We start from the raw sequence: 14,599 nt of genomic DNA on the forward strand, positions 1-14,599 counted from the left end.
CAGGCACCTCACCATGAGTCATACATACATTAGATAACCTTACCAACCAGTCAACCATACTGTCACCCCCTTTTTTAATAAATTCCACTGCAATACCATCCAAACCTGCTGCCTTGCCGGCTTTCATCTTCCGCAAAGCTTTTACTACCTCTTCTCTGTTTACCAAATCATTTTCCCTAACCCTCTCACTTTGCACACCACCTCGACCAAAACACCCTATATCTGCCACTCTATCATCAAACACATTCAACAAACCTTCAAAATACTCACTCCATCTCCTTCTCACATCACCACTACTTGTTATCACCTCCTTTTTATTAACCATATAATTTGATGATACTCTCTCCCCCAACTCTCATTTGCCCTTTTTCACCTCTTGCACCTTTCTCTTGATCTCCTGCCACTTTCTTTTATACACCTCCCAGTCATTTGTGCTTCTTCCTTGCAAAAATTGTCCAAGTGCCTCTTTCTTTTTTTTACTAACCATCTTTCTTCTTCATCCCACCACTCACTACTCTTTCTAATGTGTCCACCTCCCATCTTTCTCATGCCACAAGCATCTATTGCGCAAGCCATCACTGCTTCCGTAAATACATCCTATTCCTCCCCACTCCCCTTATGTCATTTGCTCTCACCTTTTGCCATTCTGCACTCAGTCTCTCCTGGTACTTCCTTGCACAAGTTTCCTTTCCAAGCTCGCATACTCTCACTGCTCTCTTCTCCCCAACATTCTCTTTTCTTTTCTGAAAACTTCTACAAAACTTTACCTTCACCTCCACTAGCTAGTGATCAGACATTCCTGAAGCTGCCCCTCTCAGCACATTAACATCCAAAACTCTGTCTTTCATATGCCTGTCAATTAACACATAATCAAATGTTGACCTCTGGCCTTCTCTCCTACTCGCATATGTATACTTATGTATATCTCTTTTTATACCAGGTATCCCCAGTTACCATTCCTTATAACACACAAATCCACAAGCTCCTCACCATTTCCATGTACAACACTGAACACCCCACGTACATCAGTTATACCTTCAACTGCCATATTATTTGCCTTTGCATTCAAATCACCCATCACTGCAATCTGGTCTTGTTCATCAAAGCTGCTAACACACTCATTCAGTTGCTCCCAAAACACTTGCCTCTCTTGATCTTTCCTCTCATGACCAGGTGCATAGGCACCAATAATCCTGAATCTCTCTCCATCCACTTTCAGTTTTACCGATATCAGTCTAGAATTTACTTTCTTGCACTGTATCACATATTCCCACAACTCCTGCTTCAGGAGTGCTACTCCTTCCTTTGATCTTGTCCTTTCACCCGTACCTGACTTTGCTCCCAAAATATTCCCAAACCACTCTTCCCCTTTACTCTTGTGCTTCATTTCACTCAGAGCCAAAACATCCGAGTTTCTTTCCTCAAACATACTATCTATCTCTCCCTTCTTCTCATCGTGGTTACATCCACACACATTTAAACACCCCAATCTGAGCCTTCGAGGAGGAGGATCACTCCCTGCATGACTCTTCTATTTACCCTATTGGAAATTTAGATAAAAGGAGGGGGGTTTCCAGACTCCTGCTCCTGCCCGCCTTTGGTTGCCTTCTACAACATGCGAGGAATATATGGGAAAAGTTCTTTCTCTCCTATCCCCAGGGATATATGTATATTTATTCTTTTTATTTATATATATTTTGCTTTGTCGCTGTCTCCCGCGTTAGCGAGATAGTGCAAGGAAACAGATGAAAGAATGGCCCAACCCATCCACATACACATGTATATACATACACGTCCACACACTCAAACATACATACCTATACATCTCAACGTATACATATATATACACAGACATATACATATATACACATGTACATAATTCATATTGTCTGCCTTTATTCATTCCCATCGCTCTTACCCTTTCATTACTTACTCGATCAAACCACCGTCACACCACATATTGTCCTCAAACATCTCATTTCCAGCACATCCACCCTTTTCTGCACAACTCTACCCATAAGCCACACCTAGCAACCATATAACATTGTTGAAACCACTATTCCTTCAAACATACCCATTTTTGCTTTCCGAGATAATGTTCTCGACTTCCACTCATTCTTCAATTCTTCCAGAACTTTCGCCCCCTCCCCCACCCTGTGGTTCACTTCCTCTTCCATGGTTCCATGCACTGCCAAATCCACTCCCAGATATCTAAAACACTTCACTTCCTCCAATTTTTCTCCATTCAAACTTACCTCCCAATTGACTTGTCCCTCAACCCTACTGTACCTAATAACCTTGCTCTTATTCACATTTACTCTCAGCTTGCTTCTTTCACAGCGCTTTACCAGCTTCTGCAGTTTCTCACCTGAATCAGCCACCAGCGCTGCATCATCAGCGAACAACAACTGACTCACTTCCCAAGCTCTCTCATCCTCTATTTCTAAAACTCTTGCATTCACCTCCCTAACAACCCCATCCATAAACAAATTAAACAACCATGGAGACATCAAACACCCCTGCCGCAAACCAACATTCACTGAGAACCAATCACTTTCCTTTCTCCCTACACATACACATGCCTTACATCCTCGATAAAAACTTTTCATTGCTTCTAACAACTTACCTCCCACACCATATATTCTTAATACCTTCCACAAAGCATCTCTGTCAGCTCTATCATATGCCTTTTCCAGTTCCATAAATGCTACATACAAATCCATTTGCTTTTCTAAGTATTTCTCACATACATTCTTCAAAGCAAACACCTGATCCACACATCCTCTACCACTTCTGAAACCATACTGCTCTTCCCCAATCTGATGCTGTGTACATGCCTTCACCCTCTCAATCAATACTCTCCCATATAATTTCCCAGGAATACTCAACAAACTTTTACCTCTGTAATTTGAGCACTCACTTATATTCATTGAATTATTTATTTTTTTTATACCTAGTCACTGTCTCCTGCATTAGCAAGGTAGCGCAAGGAAACGGATGAAAGAATGACCCAACCCACCCACATACATATGTATATACATAAACGCTCACACACGCACATATACATACCTATACATTTCAACGTACACATAAATATACATACACAGACTTATACACATATATACACACGTACATATTTATACTTGCTGCCTTCATCCATTCCAGCCACCACCCTGCCACACTCGAAATGGCACCCCATCCCCCTGCACATGCGCGAGGTAGCGCTAGGAAAAGACAACAAAGGACACATTTGTTCACTCTCAGTCTCTAGCAGTCATGTGTAATGCACCAAAACCACAGCTCCCTTTCCACATCCAGGGCCCTTAAAGCTTAACATGGTTTAGCCCAGATGCTTCACATGCCCTGGTTCAATCCATTGACAGCACTTCAACCTCGGTATACCACATCCTTCCAATTCACTTTATTCCTTGCATGCCTTTCACCCTCCTGTATGTTCAGGCCCCTATTACTCAAAATCTTTTCACTCCATCCTTCCATCTCCAATTTGGTCTCCCACTTCTCCTCATTCCCTCTGCCTCTGACACACATATCTTCTTTGTCAGTCTTTCCTCACTCATTCTCTCCATGTGACCGAACCATTTCAATACACCCTCTTCTGCATTCTCAACCACTCTTTTTTATTACCATACATCTCTCTTACCCTTTCACTACTTACTCGATTAAACCACATTACACCACGTATTGTCCTCAACCATTTCATTTCCAACACATCCACCCTCCTCTGCACAACCCTATCTGTAACCCATGCCTTGCAACTATATAACATTGTTGGAACCACTATTTCTTCAAACATACCCATTTTGATCTCTGAGATAACGTTCTTGCCTTCCACACATTCTTCAACGCTCCCAGAACCTTCGCCTGTGAGGAAGTACCAGGTGAGATTGAATGCCGAATGATGAAAGGTGAGAGCAAATGACATAAAGGGAGTGGGGGAGGAATGGGATGTATTTAGGGAAGCGGTGATGGCTTGTGTGAAAGATGCCTATGGCATGAGAAAGGTGGGAGGTGGGCAGATTAGGAAGATTAGTGAGTGGTGGGATGAAGTAAAATTGTTTGTGAAAGAGAAGAGTTAGGCGTTTGGACGATTTTTCCAGGGAAGTAGTGCAAATGACTGGGAGATGTATAAAAGAAAGAGGCAGAAGGTCAAGAGAAAGGTGCAAGAGGTGAAAAAGAGGGCAAATGAGAGTTTGGGTGAGAGAGTATCATTAAATTTTAGGGAATAGAATGATGTTTTGGAAGGAGTTAGATAACGTGCGTAAGACAAGAGAACAAATGGGAACATTGGTGTAGGGGGTTAATGGGGAGGTAATAAGTAGTGGTGAAGTGAGAAGGAGATGGAGTGAGTATTTTGAAGGTTTGTTGAATGTTTGATGATAGAGTGGCAGGTATAGGGTGTTTTGGTCGGGGTGGTGCGCGAAGTGAGAGGGTCAGGGAGAATCATTTGGTAAACAGAGAAGAGGTAGTGAAAGCTTTGCAGAAGATGAAAGGTGGAGAGTTAGGATGGTATTGCAGTGGAATTTATTAAAAAGTGTTTGACTTTGTTGTTGAGTGGGCTGGTAAGGCTATTCAATTTATGTATGGTTCATGGTGAAGTGCCTGAGGATTTGGGGAATGCATGCTTAGTGCTATTGTACATAGGCAAAGGGTATAAGTTTGTTGAGTATTCCTGGGCAATTATATGGGAGGGTATTGATTGAGAGGGTGAAGGCATATACAGAGCATCAGATTGGGGAAGAGCAGTGTGGTTTCAGAAGTGGCAGAGGATGTGTGGATCAGGTATTTGCTTTGAAGAATGTGTGAGAATACTTAGAAAAGCAAATGTATGAAGCATTTATGGATCTGGAGAAGGCATATGATAGGGTTGATAGAGATGTTTTGTGGAAGGTATTAAGAGTATATGGTGTGGGAGGTAAGTTGCTGGAAGCAGTGAAAATTTTTTACCAAAGATGTAAGGCACGTGTACAGGTAGGAAGAGAGGAAAGTGATTGGTTCCCAGTGAAATTGGTTTGTGGCAGGGTTGTGTGATGTCTCTGTGGTTGTTTGATTTGTTTATGGATGGGGTTGTTAGGGAGGTGACTGCAAGAGTTTTGGAGAGAATGGCAAGTATGCAGTCTGGTGTGGATTAGAGAGCTTGGGACGTGAGTGAGTTGTTGTTCACTGATGACACAGCGCTGGTGGCTGATTTGGGTGAGAAACTGCAGAAGTTGATGACTTGAGTGTGGTAAAGTGTGTGAAAGAAGAAAGCTGAGAGTAAATGTGAATAAGAGTGAGGGACAAGTTATTTGGAAGGTAAGTTTGAATGGAGAAAAACTGGAGGAAGTGAAGTGTTTTAGATATCTGGGAGTGGACTTAGCAGCAGATGGAACCATGGAAGTGAAAGTGAGTCGCAGGATGGGGAAGGGTGCGAAGGTTCTGGGAGCATTGAAGAATGTACGGAAGGCGAGAACATTATCTTGTAGAGCAAAAATGTGTATGTTTGAAGTAATAGGGGTTCCAACAATTTTATATTGTTGCAAGGCATGGGCTATAGATATGGTTGTGTGGAAGGGGGTGGATGTGTTGCAAATGAAATGTTCGAGGACAATATGTGGTGTGATGTGGCTTGATTGAAAGATTTTGAGTGATTGGGGCCTGAACATACAGAAGGGTGAAAGGCTTGCAAGGAATAGAGTGAATTGGAAGGATGTGGTATACTGGGGTCAACATGCTGTCACTGAGTTGAACCAGGGCATATGAAGCATCTGGGGTAAACCATGGAAATTTTTGTGGGCCCTGGATGTGGAAAGGGAGCTGTGGTTTTGGTGCATTATACATGACAGCTAGAGACTGAGTGTGAATGAATGTGGCCGTTGTTGTCTTTTCCTAGTGCTACCTCGTGCGCATGCAGGGGGAGGAGATTGTCATTTCATGTGTAGCAGGGTGGTGATGGGAATAAATAAAGGCAGCAAGTATGAATTATGTACATGTGTATATATGTATATGCCTGTGTATATGTACGTTTATATGCATATGTGTTTAAATATGTTTGTGAGTGGATGTTTCTTTCTTTTCTTGTATTTTGGTGCTACCTTGCTAACTCTGGAACATCGAATAAGTGAAAAGAAATTCTGTCTTATGATTTTATCCTTTCTCAAAGTCCATAAAAGTCGCATACAAATTCTTCCGGTTTTCTAAGTATTTCTGTCACGTTCTTTAAAGCAAACACCTGATCCAGATATCCTTTACTGCTTCTGAAACCTCATTTTTCCTGCCGAGTATGTTGCCGTTTTCATCGTTTCACCCTCTCAATCACTACTTTACCATCTGACTTGCCAGGTACACTCGATAAACTTATAACTATGTTGTTTGAACAATCCCCTGTGTTCCCCTCACCCTTATACTATACATGCATTTTGGCACTCTTCAGGCATTTTCCATGATTCATACAAAACATCACTAATCATAACTAACTAGCCAGCCACACAATCATCCTCTTTCATAAGAAATTCACCTGCAGTACCATCCACTCGTGCTGCCCTGTCACATTTCATCTTACACACGGCTTTCACCACCTCTTCCCTTCACACCAAACTGCTTTCCATGACTCTCTTCCTTTGCATACCACCTGACTCAAATGCCTTACATCTGCCATTCTATCATCAAACACATTTAACAAGCCTTCATAATGCTCACTCCATCACTTCCTCGCATCATCATCATTACTGTAACCACTTCATTCTTTGCACTCTTCACTGAAGTTCCCATTTATTCTCTCTTTTTTTTCACAGTTGACTACCTTCCAAAACATCTTATTCTCATCTTACACAAGGCTTTCCCCACCTCTTCCCTCTGCACCAAACTACTCTCCATGACTTCCTTTAGATAACACCTGACCCAAACACCATATATCTGCCACTATATCATCAAACGCATTTAACAGTTCTTCAAAATGTTCACTCCATCGCCTTACATCATCATTACTGTTACCACATAATTTTTTGTCCCCTTCATTGATGTTCCCCCTCCCCCCTTTTTTTTCGTACTGTTAACCTTCTTCCAAAGCATCTTATTTTCCTTGAATTTTACACAAGGCATCTTTATTAGTCCAGTCATATCCTAATGGACTGCAGTTTATCAGCACTTACCTTCTGATGAACACTTTAGACCCTGCTGGACTAAGTTTAAGATCTGATGACCATATCAGTAAAAGTCTTTTACATCACAGGTCTAGGAAGTTAAGGATCCATCACACTGAGTTTAAGTTTGGGATGTAACTTGATAGTGTGCTTGTTACCAAGCTCAGTCCAGAATGCTGGTGACAGAACATATGACAGTCTGTTCCACAGCTCAATGCTTTTTTTTTTTTTTTTTTTTGTACAACCATATATTGTTCTCTTTTCCTTTATACACACATTACACTGATTTACACAGATTCATTGATGCAGTATTATCTTGTGCATTCATACCTATAAAGATAACTAGAAATTCAAGACAAGATAATGACAGCTAGGCTACTGCCTGCCAGTCTGCAATAAGCACCTTCTCAGTTAGCATATAACAAACTCAGTGCCCTTGTTTTCATACATTTGAAGTTTTTTTTATGGTACAATGGCCCATCTTTTAGTATTAAGTCTACAGCAGATGAAAATGCTGTCAGTGTTGCATATGCTAAGAGATCCACAAAACACATCAGCTTTCCTGAGAAGCTGAAAATGATTGAACATCATGAGTGTAGGAGAGTAGCTTGTGCCTTGTGAAAGCCCATTTCTTCATTTCTGAGTTGTAGGTTATTTAGTTGACCCTGGAGCTATTTCCATCTGATTTACTAAAGTCTTTGCTATGCCCTCTAGCCCTTAGGAAATAAGGAAGGTTTCCATTACAATTGTTGATACTTCATTTATTGATGTTTCTTGAAACAATTCAGGATATAATGGAACTTGGCTTTTAACGGACCACCTTTCTCCCCAGTTAGTCCTTTCAAACTGGGTTTTTATTTATATATCTTCAGCTTGTAAGCCAGTGTATTACAAAACACACACACAGATTCCTAAGCTTATTTCCTGCAGGATGATAATCATATCAAGACCTTCTTTTGCTGTGACCCATCTTTACATTTACTTGGGTTGAACTTCATCATCCACGTATCAGACCAACTTTGGAATCTGTGAAGGCCTCCTCTATAGTTGATGCAGTCCCCCATGTTTTTCACTTTCCTTATGACCCTTGTATTATTTGCACACATATTCAGGTACAGGTAGGGGTCCATACCTTCTGGTCAGTCATTCATGTAAATCTAGAAGAATGATGATTTCTAAACAGAATATTTTTTAAGCAAGTCCAAATACAGACAGTCCAACCAGCCTTCCCTTTTCATTAGGACAGAGGTCATTCTTCGAGAAATTTAAGAGGCTTATTGGTGTGTTACTCATAACTATCCTTTAAAATGTGCTGTCTCTCTGTGGTAATTTCTCCTTTATGGAGTCATCCAATGTTTTCTGATCAAATTATCTTTCCAGCTCCTAAACTTCTCTTGTCCTGACCTTTCATTCACTTGTTTTGTATTCTTCCACTAAATATATATTTAGTTTATTCTTCTCCCTGGTTCCAGAACTGTTTGTAGTGGCTATTTCTTACTTTACATTTAGTAATGTCTCCCCGTTTATATACTCTCATGTCTATTTCTCTGATGGAGTGGAGTTGTTTTATGTCTTTATCATCCCCTGATGTACATGGTTCAGCAAATGTTGCCAAATATTAAGTATGCATACTCTAAATAGCCCTTCATAGCCCTAGGTTTTTCTGAATGAAACACTAGCAAGGGTTTGCATATGCTTGAAATATTCCTTAGCTTTCAAGTGGAAGCATCGAATGATCTATGGTGGCCATTAACTTTGGCACAGTCTTTTTCTTCCTTTTTACTGGCTTTCATTCTTTTCAAAATTAAACCAGACTCCTCCACACTAAACACATGTAGAGATTTGTAACTTCATTCCTTAGTAATTTTCTCAAAATTCACACAAGATACCAGAAAAACTAAGATAATGTAGCAAGATCATGCACTGGAGCATAAAAAGTTTTTGTTTACAAGCTCAGTGCTGGGATGTGAATGTACTTTGCCATTTGGTGGTATGCAAAACCTTGACATCATTAAGATATGCTTGATGAAATCACAAATACCTTAAGATATTTTAGATTATTTTATTATCACACATTTGATTGCTGGATGTTGTAATTTCTTGCTCATGACTATAAATCCTTAATTATTGGATTATTATTTCTTTGGATGCAGTGAATAAGGGACACGTATGCACATATTTTGCCAGGTGTTAGGATATAAGATGAAAAATGTTTTGATTTGACGTTATTAGAATATGCATAAGTACACAAATACAGTACTGTACCGTAAGATATGCTGACATGTTATTGTTGAAAAAAAAGAATACTCTCATTGACAAGTCACAGCAAGCAAGCAAACATATCACAAGTCAATACAATAAATCCCATCCTAAAATGCGTTGTCTGAAATGACATATGATAATATGATTGTCATAAGTTTAGGCAAGTTTAGGCATAATTGTATGCAATTATCTTCCAATTTCCAATGATGTATTCTCACAATTTGTATACATATAGTGATATATTCAAAATTTTTGTGTATTGATATACATTTTTCTCTACTGCACTGGCAGTGCAGACTTGGTGCACTGCCCTCAGTATTTTGATGGGTGCTGACTGACAAGCTAAATGGAAAAGATGTACAAGCACTGTCTGAGTTGTCATTAATTGGTTTTTGATGTACCCCTGTCTTACTTTCTGTGTCCAAGAGTTTTGAAAGCCTGGCAATATATGCATATATTGTGCACTCGTATGCTAAAGGTGTACCATCATACTGAATATGATGCTTCAGCAGTCAATGTGTTAACAGTGAGTAGTTCTATAAAAGATACAGAGGAAGAGTAACCTGAGGTCAGTGCAAGAAATCAAGCAAAAAAATTTAGTAAAAAGATATAAAGAAATACTTATATAGTATCAAAGTCGTAGAAAAATGGAGTAAACTAAGTGATAAAACTGACTCTTGACATAAATAAGTTAAAAAAAGTTGTATTGTAGCAAAGAAAATTTTAGAGATGTTGCTCACTGACTTTTGACAAATAAAAGTTAAAGAAGTTGTATTATAGCGAAAATTTTTTTTAGAGATGTCCCTGAGTGTAAAGCACCATCTTCTTACTTGAGAAATGGGTAATTATTCATTATGCTTATGATATACATGTACATAAAGAACTAATCCAAATGTTTGTTAAAACATAATTAGACATTTAGAATCTACTTATTTATCTGACACAATTTCAGAAATGCTGAGGGAGTTGTGGAAAGCATGATTCGTGTTTGCCGTCCTTACTTTTCACCTGGCTCCACTTCTGAAATTTTAGAGGAAGTACGACCAATGATGTGCCCATTCGACATGACAATGCAGCGAGCCATGGTCTATTTAGAGCTCTTTCTGCCCACTTCACTCAAACCAGAACAGGCAGAATGTGGCTGGAGACTATGGAAGGATGAGTTACTAGGTGAGATTAAAATCATTGTATAATGTGTATGGGAGAGTAAGCTGGGAAAATGAACAAGGTACTTGCAGTTAGTATCAGCTGCACGTAATTGTGTATCATTTTTTTTTTTTTTTGTGAGACCGATTTTGCTCCTATGTTACTTATACATGCTTTTGTTCATAAATGGTTGCTCAGTAACATTATATTCACCTGATCCCCATCTTACAACTTATTGTACTTACAACCATCTGTACGTGCCGGAAAAAAAAGAGAAATTGAAAAAATCCATGAATGTAAAAATTACAGTGGGTCATATGTCAGCTAGTGCTGATGGCTGCATGCATACATTAGTGACTGTCAGACAATATCCCGGCATTCTGTACATCATAACATCTCTTGTCTGACTTACATCCATTTCAAAATCCGACTGGTTGGTCAGAACAGAACTTGGACTTATGTCGGGTCATTTTGTGGTACTATTATTGTCTTACTTTTTCACAAGAATTTTTTTCTTAATGATTGCTTTTTAATACTGTATACACCCAAAAGAATATTGTATCACATAGTCATCATTACATAAGTTTTTGAATTGCTACTATAGATATTCATAAACTTATTTTCACTACAGTTTATGGTCATGTAGAATATTTTTTTATCTGTATTTGTAATAATTCAATCATCACACACAAAGTCAATAAACCTTCAAAATACTCATTCCATCTCCTCACTTCATCATTCCTGCTTGTACTTCCCCCCCTTTCCCCCTTCACTGATGTTCTCATTGTTCTCTTGTCTTATGCATCTTATTCACCTCCTTCCAAAATGATCATTTCATTTTCCCTAGATATTGATGATGCTCTCTCACCCCACCTCTCGTTTGCCCTTTTTCTCAACACTTGCACCTTCCTCTTGACCTCCTGCCTCTTTCTTTTATACATCTCCCAGTCATTTGCACTCCATCCTTGTAAGTGTCGTCCAAATGCCTCTCTTTTCTCTTTCACTAATAACTTCTCTTCAATTCCACCACCCGCTACCCTTTCTAATCTGCCCACCTCCTGCCTTTCTCATGCCACATGCCATCACTGCTTCCCTAAATACATCCCATTCCTCACCCCCTCTTCTCGCATCATTTGCTCTCACCTTTTGCCATTCTCCACTCAATCTCTCCTGGTACTTCCTCACAAAAGTCTCCTTTCCGAGCTCACTGACCTTACTCTCACCACTCTTTGCTCCTCAAATTTTTTTTTTTTTTTTTTTTTTTTTTTTTTTAAAGCCTCTACAAATCTTCATCTTTGCATCAGCAAGATAGTAATCAGACATCCCTCCAGCACATTAACATCCAAAATTCTCTTTTACATGCCTATCAATTAATGTGAAATGCAGTGATGCCCTTTGACTATCTCTCCTACTCACATATGTATACTTATGTGTGTCTCTTTTTAAACCAGATATTCACTGTCACACCTGTCTTTTTTCAGCACACAGACCCACAAGCTCTTCACCATTTCCATTCACAACACCTGCTGCTACTACCTTTAATTGCCTTCATCCATTCCTGTCACCACCTAGCCCCATATGAAATAGCATCCTCCCCCCAGTGTGGTAGCACCAGGAAAAGACAACGAAGGCCACATTCGTTCACACTCAGTCTTTAGCTGTCATGCATAATGCACAGAAACCATAGCTCCCTTTCCACATCCAGGCCCCACAGACCTTTCCATGGCTTACCCCAGATGCTTCATATCTCCTGGTTCAATCCATTGACAGCACGTCGACCCCGGTATATCACATCATTCCAATTCACTCTATTCCTTGCATGCCTTTCACCCTCCTGTGTGCTCAGGCCCTGATCGCTCAAAATCTTCTTCACTCCCTCCTTTCACCCCCAATTTGGTCTCCTGCTTCTCCTTCCCTCCACTTGTGACACATATATCCTCTTTGTCAATCTTTCCTCACACATTCTCTCCGTGTGTCCAAACCATTTCAACACACCTTCTTCATCTCTCTCAACCACACCCTTTTTATTACCACACATCTATCTTACCCTTTCATTACTTACTCGATCAAACCACCTCATGCCACTTATTGTCCTCAAACATTTCATTTCCAACACATCCTCCTTCCTCTGCACAACCCTATCTATAGCCCCTGCCTCGCAGCAATATAACATAGTTGGAACTACTATTCTTTCAAACATACCCAGTTTTGCTTCCGAGATAATGTTCATGCCTTCCACACATTCTGCAGTGCTCCCAGAACCTTTGCTCCCTCCCCCACCCTGTGACTCACTTCTGCCTCCATGGTTCCATCTGCTGCCAAGTCCACTCTCAGAAATCTAAAACACTTCACTTCCTCCAGTTTTTCTCCATTCAAACTAACCTCCCAATTAACTTGTCCCTTAACCCTACTGAACCTGATAACCTTGCTCTTATTCACATTTACTCTCAGCTTTCTTCTTTCCTACACTTTACCATACTCAGTCACCTGCTTTTGCAGTTTCTCACCCGAATCAGCCACCAGCGCTGTATCATCAGCAAACAACAACTGACCCACTTCCCAAGCCCTCTCATTCAGAACAGACTGCATACTTGCCCCTCTCTCCAAAACTCTTGCATTCACTTTCCTAACCACCCCATCCATAAACAAATTAAACAACCATGGAGACATCACGCACCCCTGGCACAAACAGACATTCACTGGGAACCAGGCACTTTCCTCTCTTCCTACTTGAACACATGCCTTACTCCTTGAAAAAACTTTTCGCTGCTTCTAGCTACTTACTTCCCATACCATATATTCTTATAACCTTCCACAAAGCGTCTCTATCAACCCTATCATATACTTTCTCCAGATCCATAAATGCTACATACAAATCCATCTGTTATCTAAGTATTTCTCACATAACATTCTTGAAAGCAAATGCCTGAATGAAACATCCTCTACCACCTCTGAAACCACACTGCTCTTCCCTAATCTGATGCTCTGTACATGCCTTTACCCTCTCGGTCAATACCCTCCCATATGATTTCCCAGGAGTGCTCAACAAACTTGTGTCTCTGTAATTTGAACACTAACCTTTATCCCCTTTGCCTTTGTACAATGGCACTTTGTATGCATTCTGCCAATCATCAGGCACATCACCATGCTCCATATATACATTGAATATTACCAACCAATCAACAACACAATCACCCCCTTTTTTAATAAATTCCACTGCATTGCTATGGAACCAGACGAAAGAATGGCCCAACCCACCAACATACACATGTATATACATAAATGCCCACACATGCACATATACATGCCTATACATTTCAACATATACATACATATACATTCACAGACATATGTACACATGTAAATATTCATATTTGCTGCTTTCATCCATTCCCATCGCCACCCCGCCACACATGAAATGGCACCCCCTGCGCGCAGTGCGAGGTAGCACTAAGAAAAGACAACAAAAGCCACATTTGTTCACGCTCATTGTCTATCTGTCATGTGTTATACACCAAAACCACAGCTCCCTTTCCACATCCAGGCCCCATAGACCTTTCCATGGTTTACCCCAGATGCTTCATATGCCCTGGTTCACTCCATTGACAGCATGTTGACCCCAGTATACCACATTTCAATTCACCCATTTCCTTGCACGCCTTTCACCCTCCTGTATGTTCAGGCCCCGATCGCTTATAATCTTTTTTACTACATCCTTCCACCTACCGTTTGATCTCCCGCTTTCTCCTCATTCCTTCTACCTCTATCATATCTTTGTCAGTCTTTCCTCACTCATTCTCTCCATGTGACCAAACCATTTCAATACACCCTCTTCTACTCTCTCAACTCACTCTTTTTATTACCACACATCTCTCTTACCGAAGCTCAAGGGTAAAGGGGAAGAGTGGTTTGGGAATGTCTGGGGAGTAAAGTCAGGGGTTAGTGAGAGGACAAGAGCAAGGGAAGGAGTAGCAATACTCCTGAAACAGGAGTTGTGGGAGTATGTGATAGAGTGTAAGAAAGTAAATTCTCGATTAATATGGGTAAAATTG

The 14,599-nt window shown here is 40.3% G+C and overlaps 1 protein-coding gene across 1 annotated transcript in view; it reads left to right on the forward strand.

The window, feature by feature from the left end:
* Positions 1-14,599, forward strand: part of LOC139754434 (proteasome activator complex subunit 4-like) — a 576,322-nt gene that overhangs the window by 111,054 nt on the left and 450,669 nt on the right. Inside the window, exon 5 of the mRNA XM_071671710.1 lies at positions 10,354-10,571. Coding sequence (XP_071527811.1) covers positions 10,354-10,571 — 218 coding nt within the window. The remainder of the gene's footprint in view (positions 1-10,353; positions 10,572-14,599) is intronic.

The sequence above is a fragment of the Panulirus ornatus genome, chromosome 17 (assembly GCF_036320965.1).
Source record: "Panulirus ornatus isolate Po-2019 chromosome 17, ASM3632096v1, whole genome shotgun sequence".
In the NCBI taxonomy this organism is placed as follows: domain Eukaryota; kingdom Metazoa; phylum Arthropoda; class Malacostraca; order Decapoda; family Palinuridae; genus Panulirus; species Panulirus ornatus.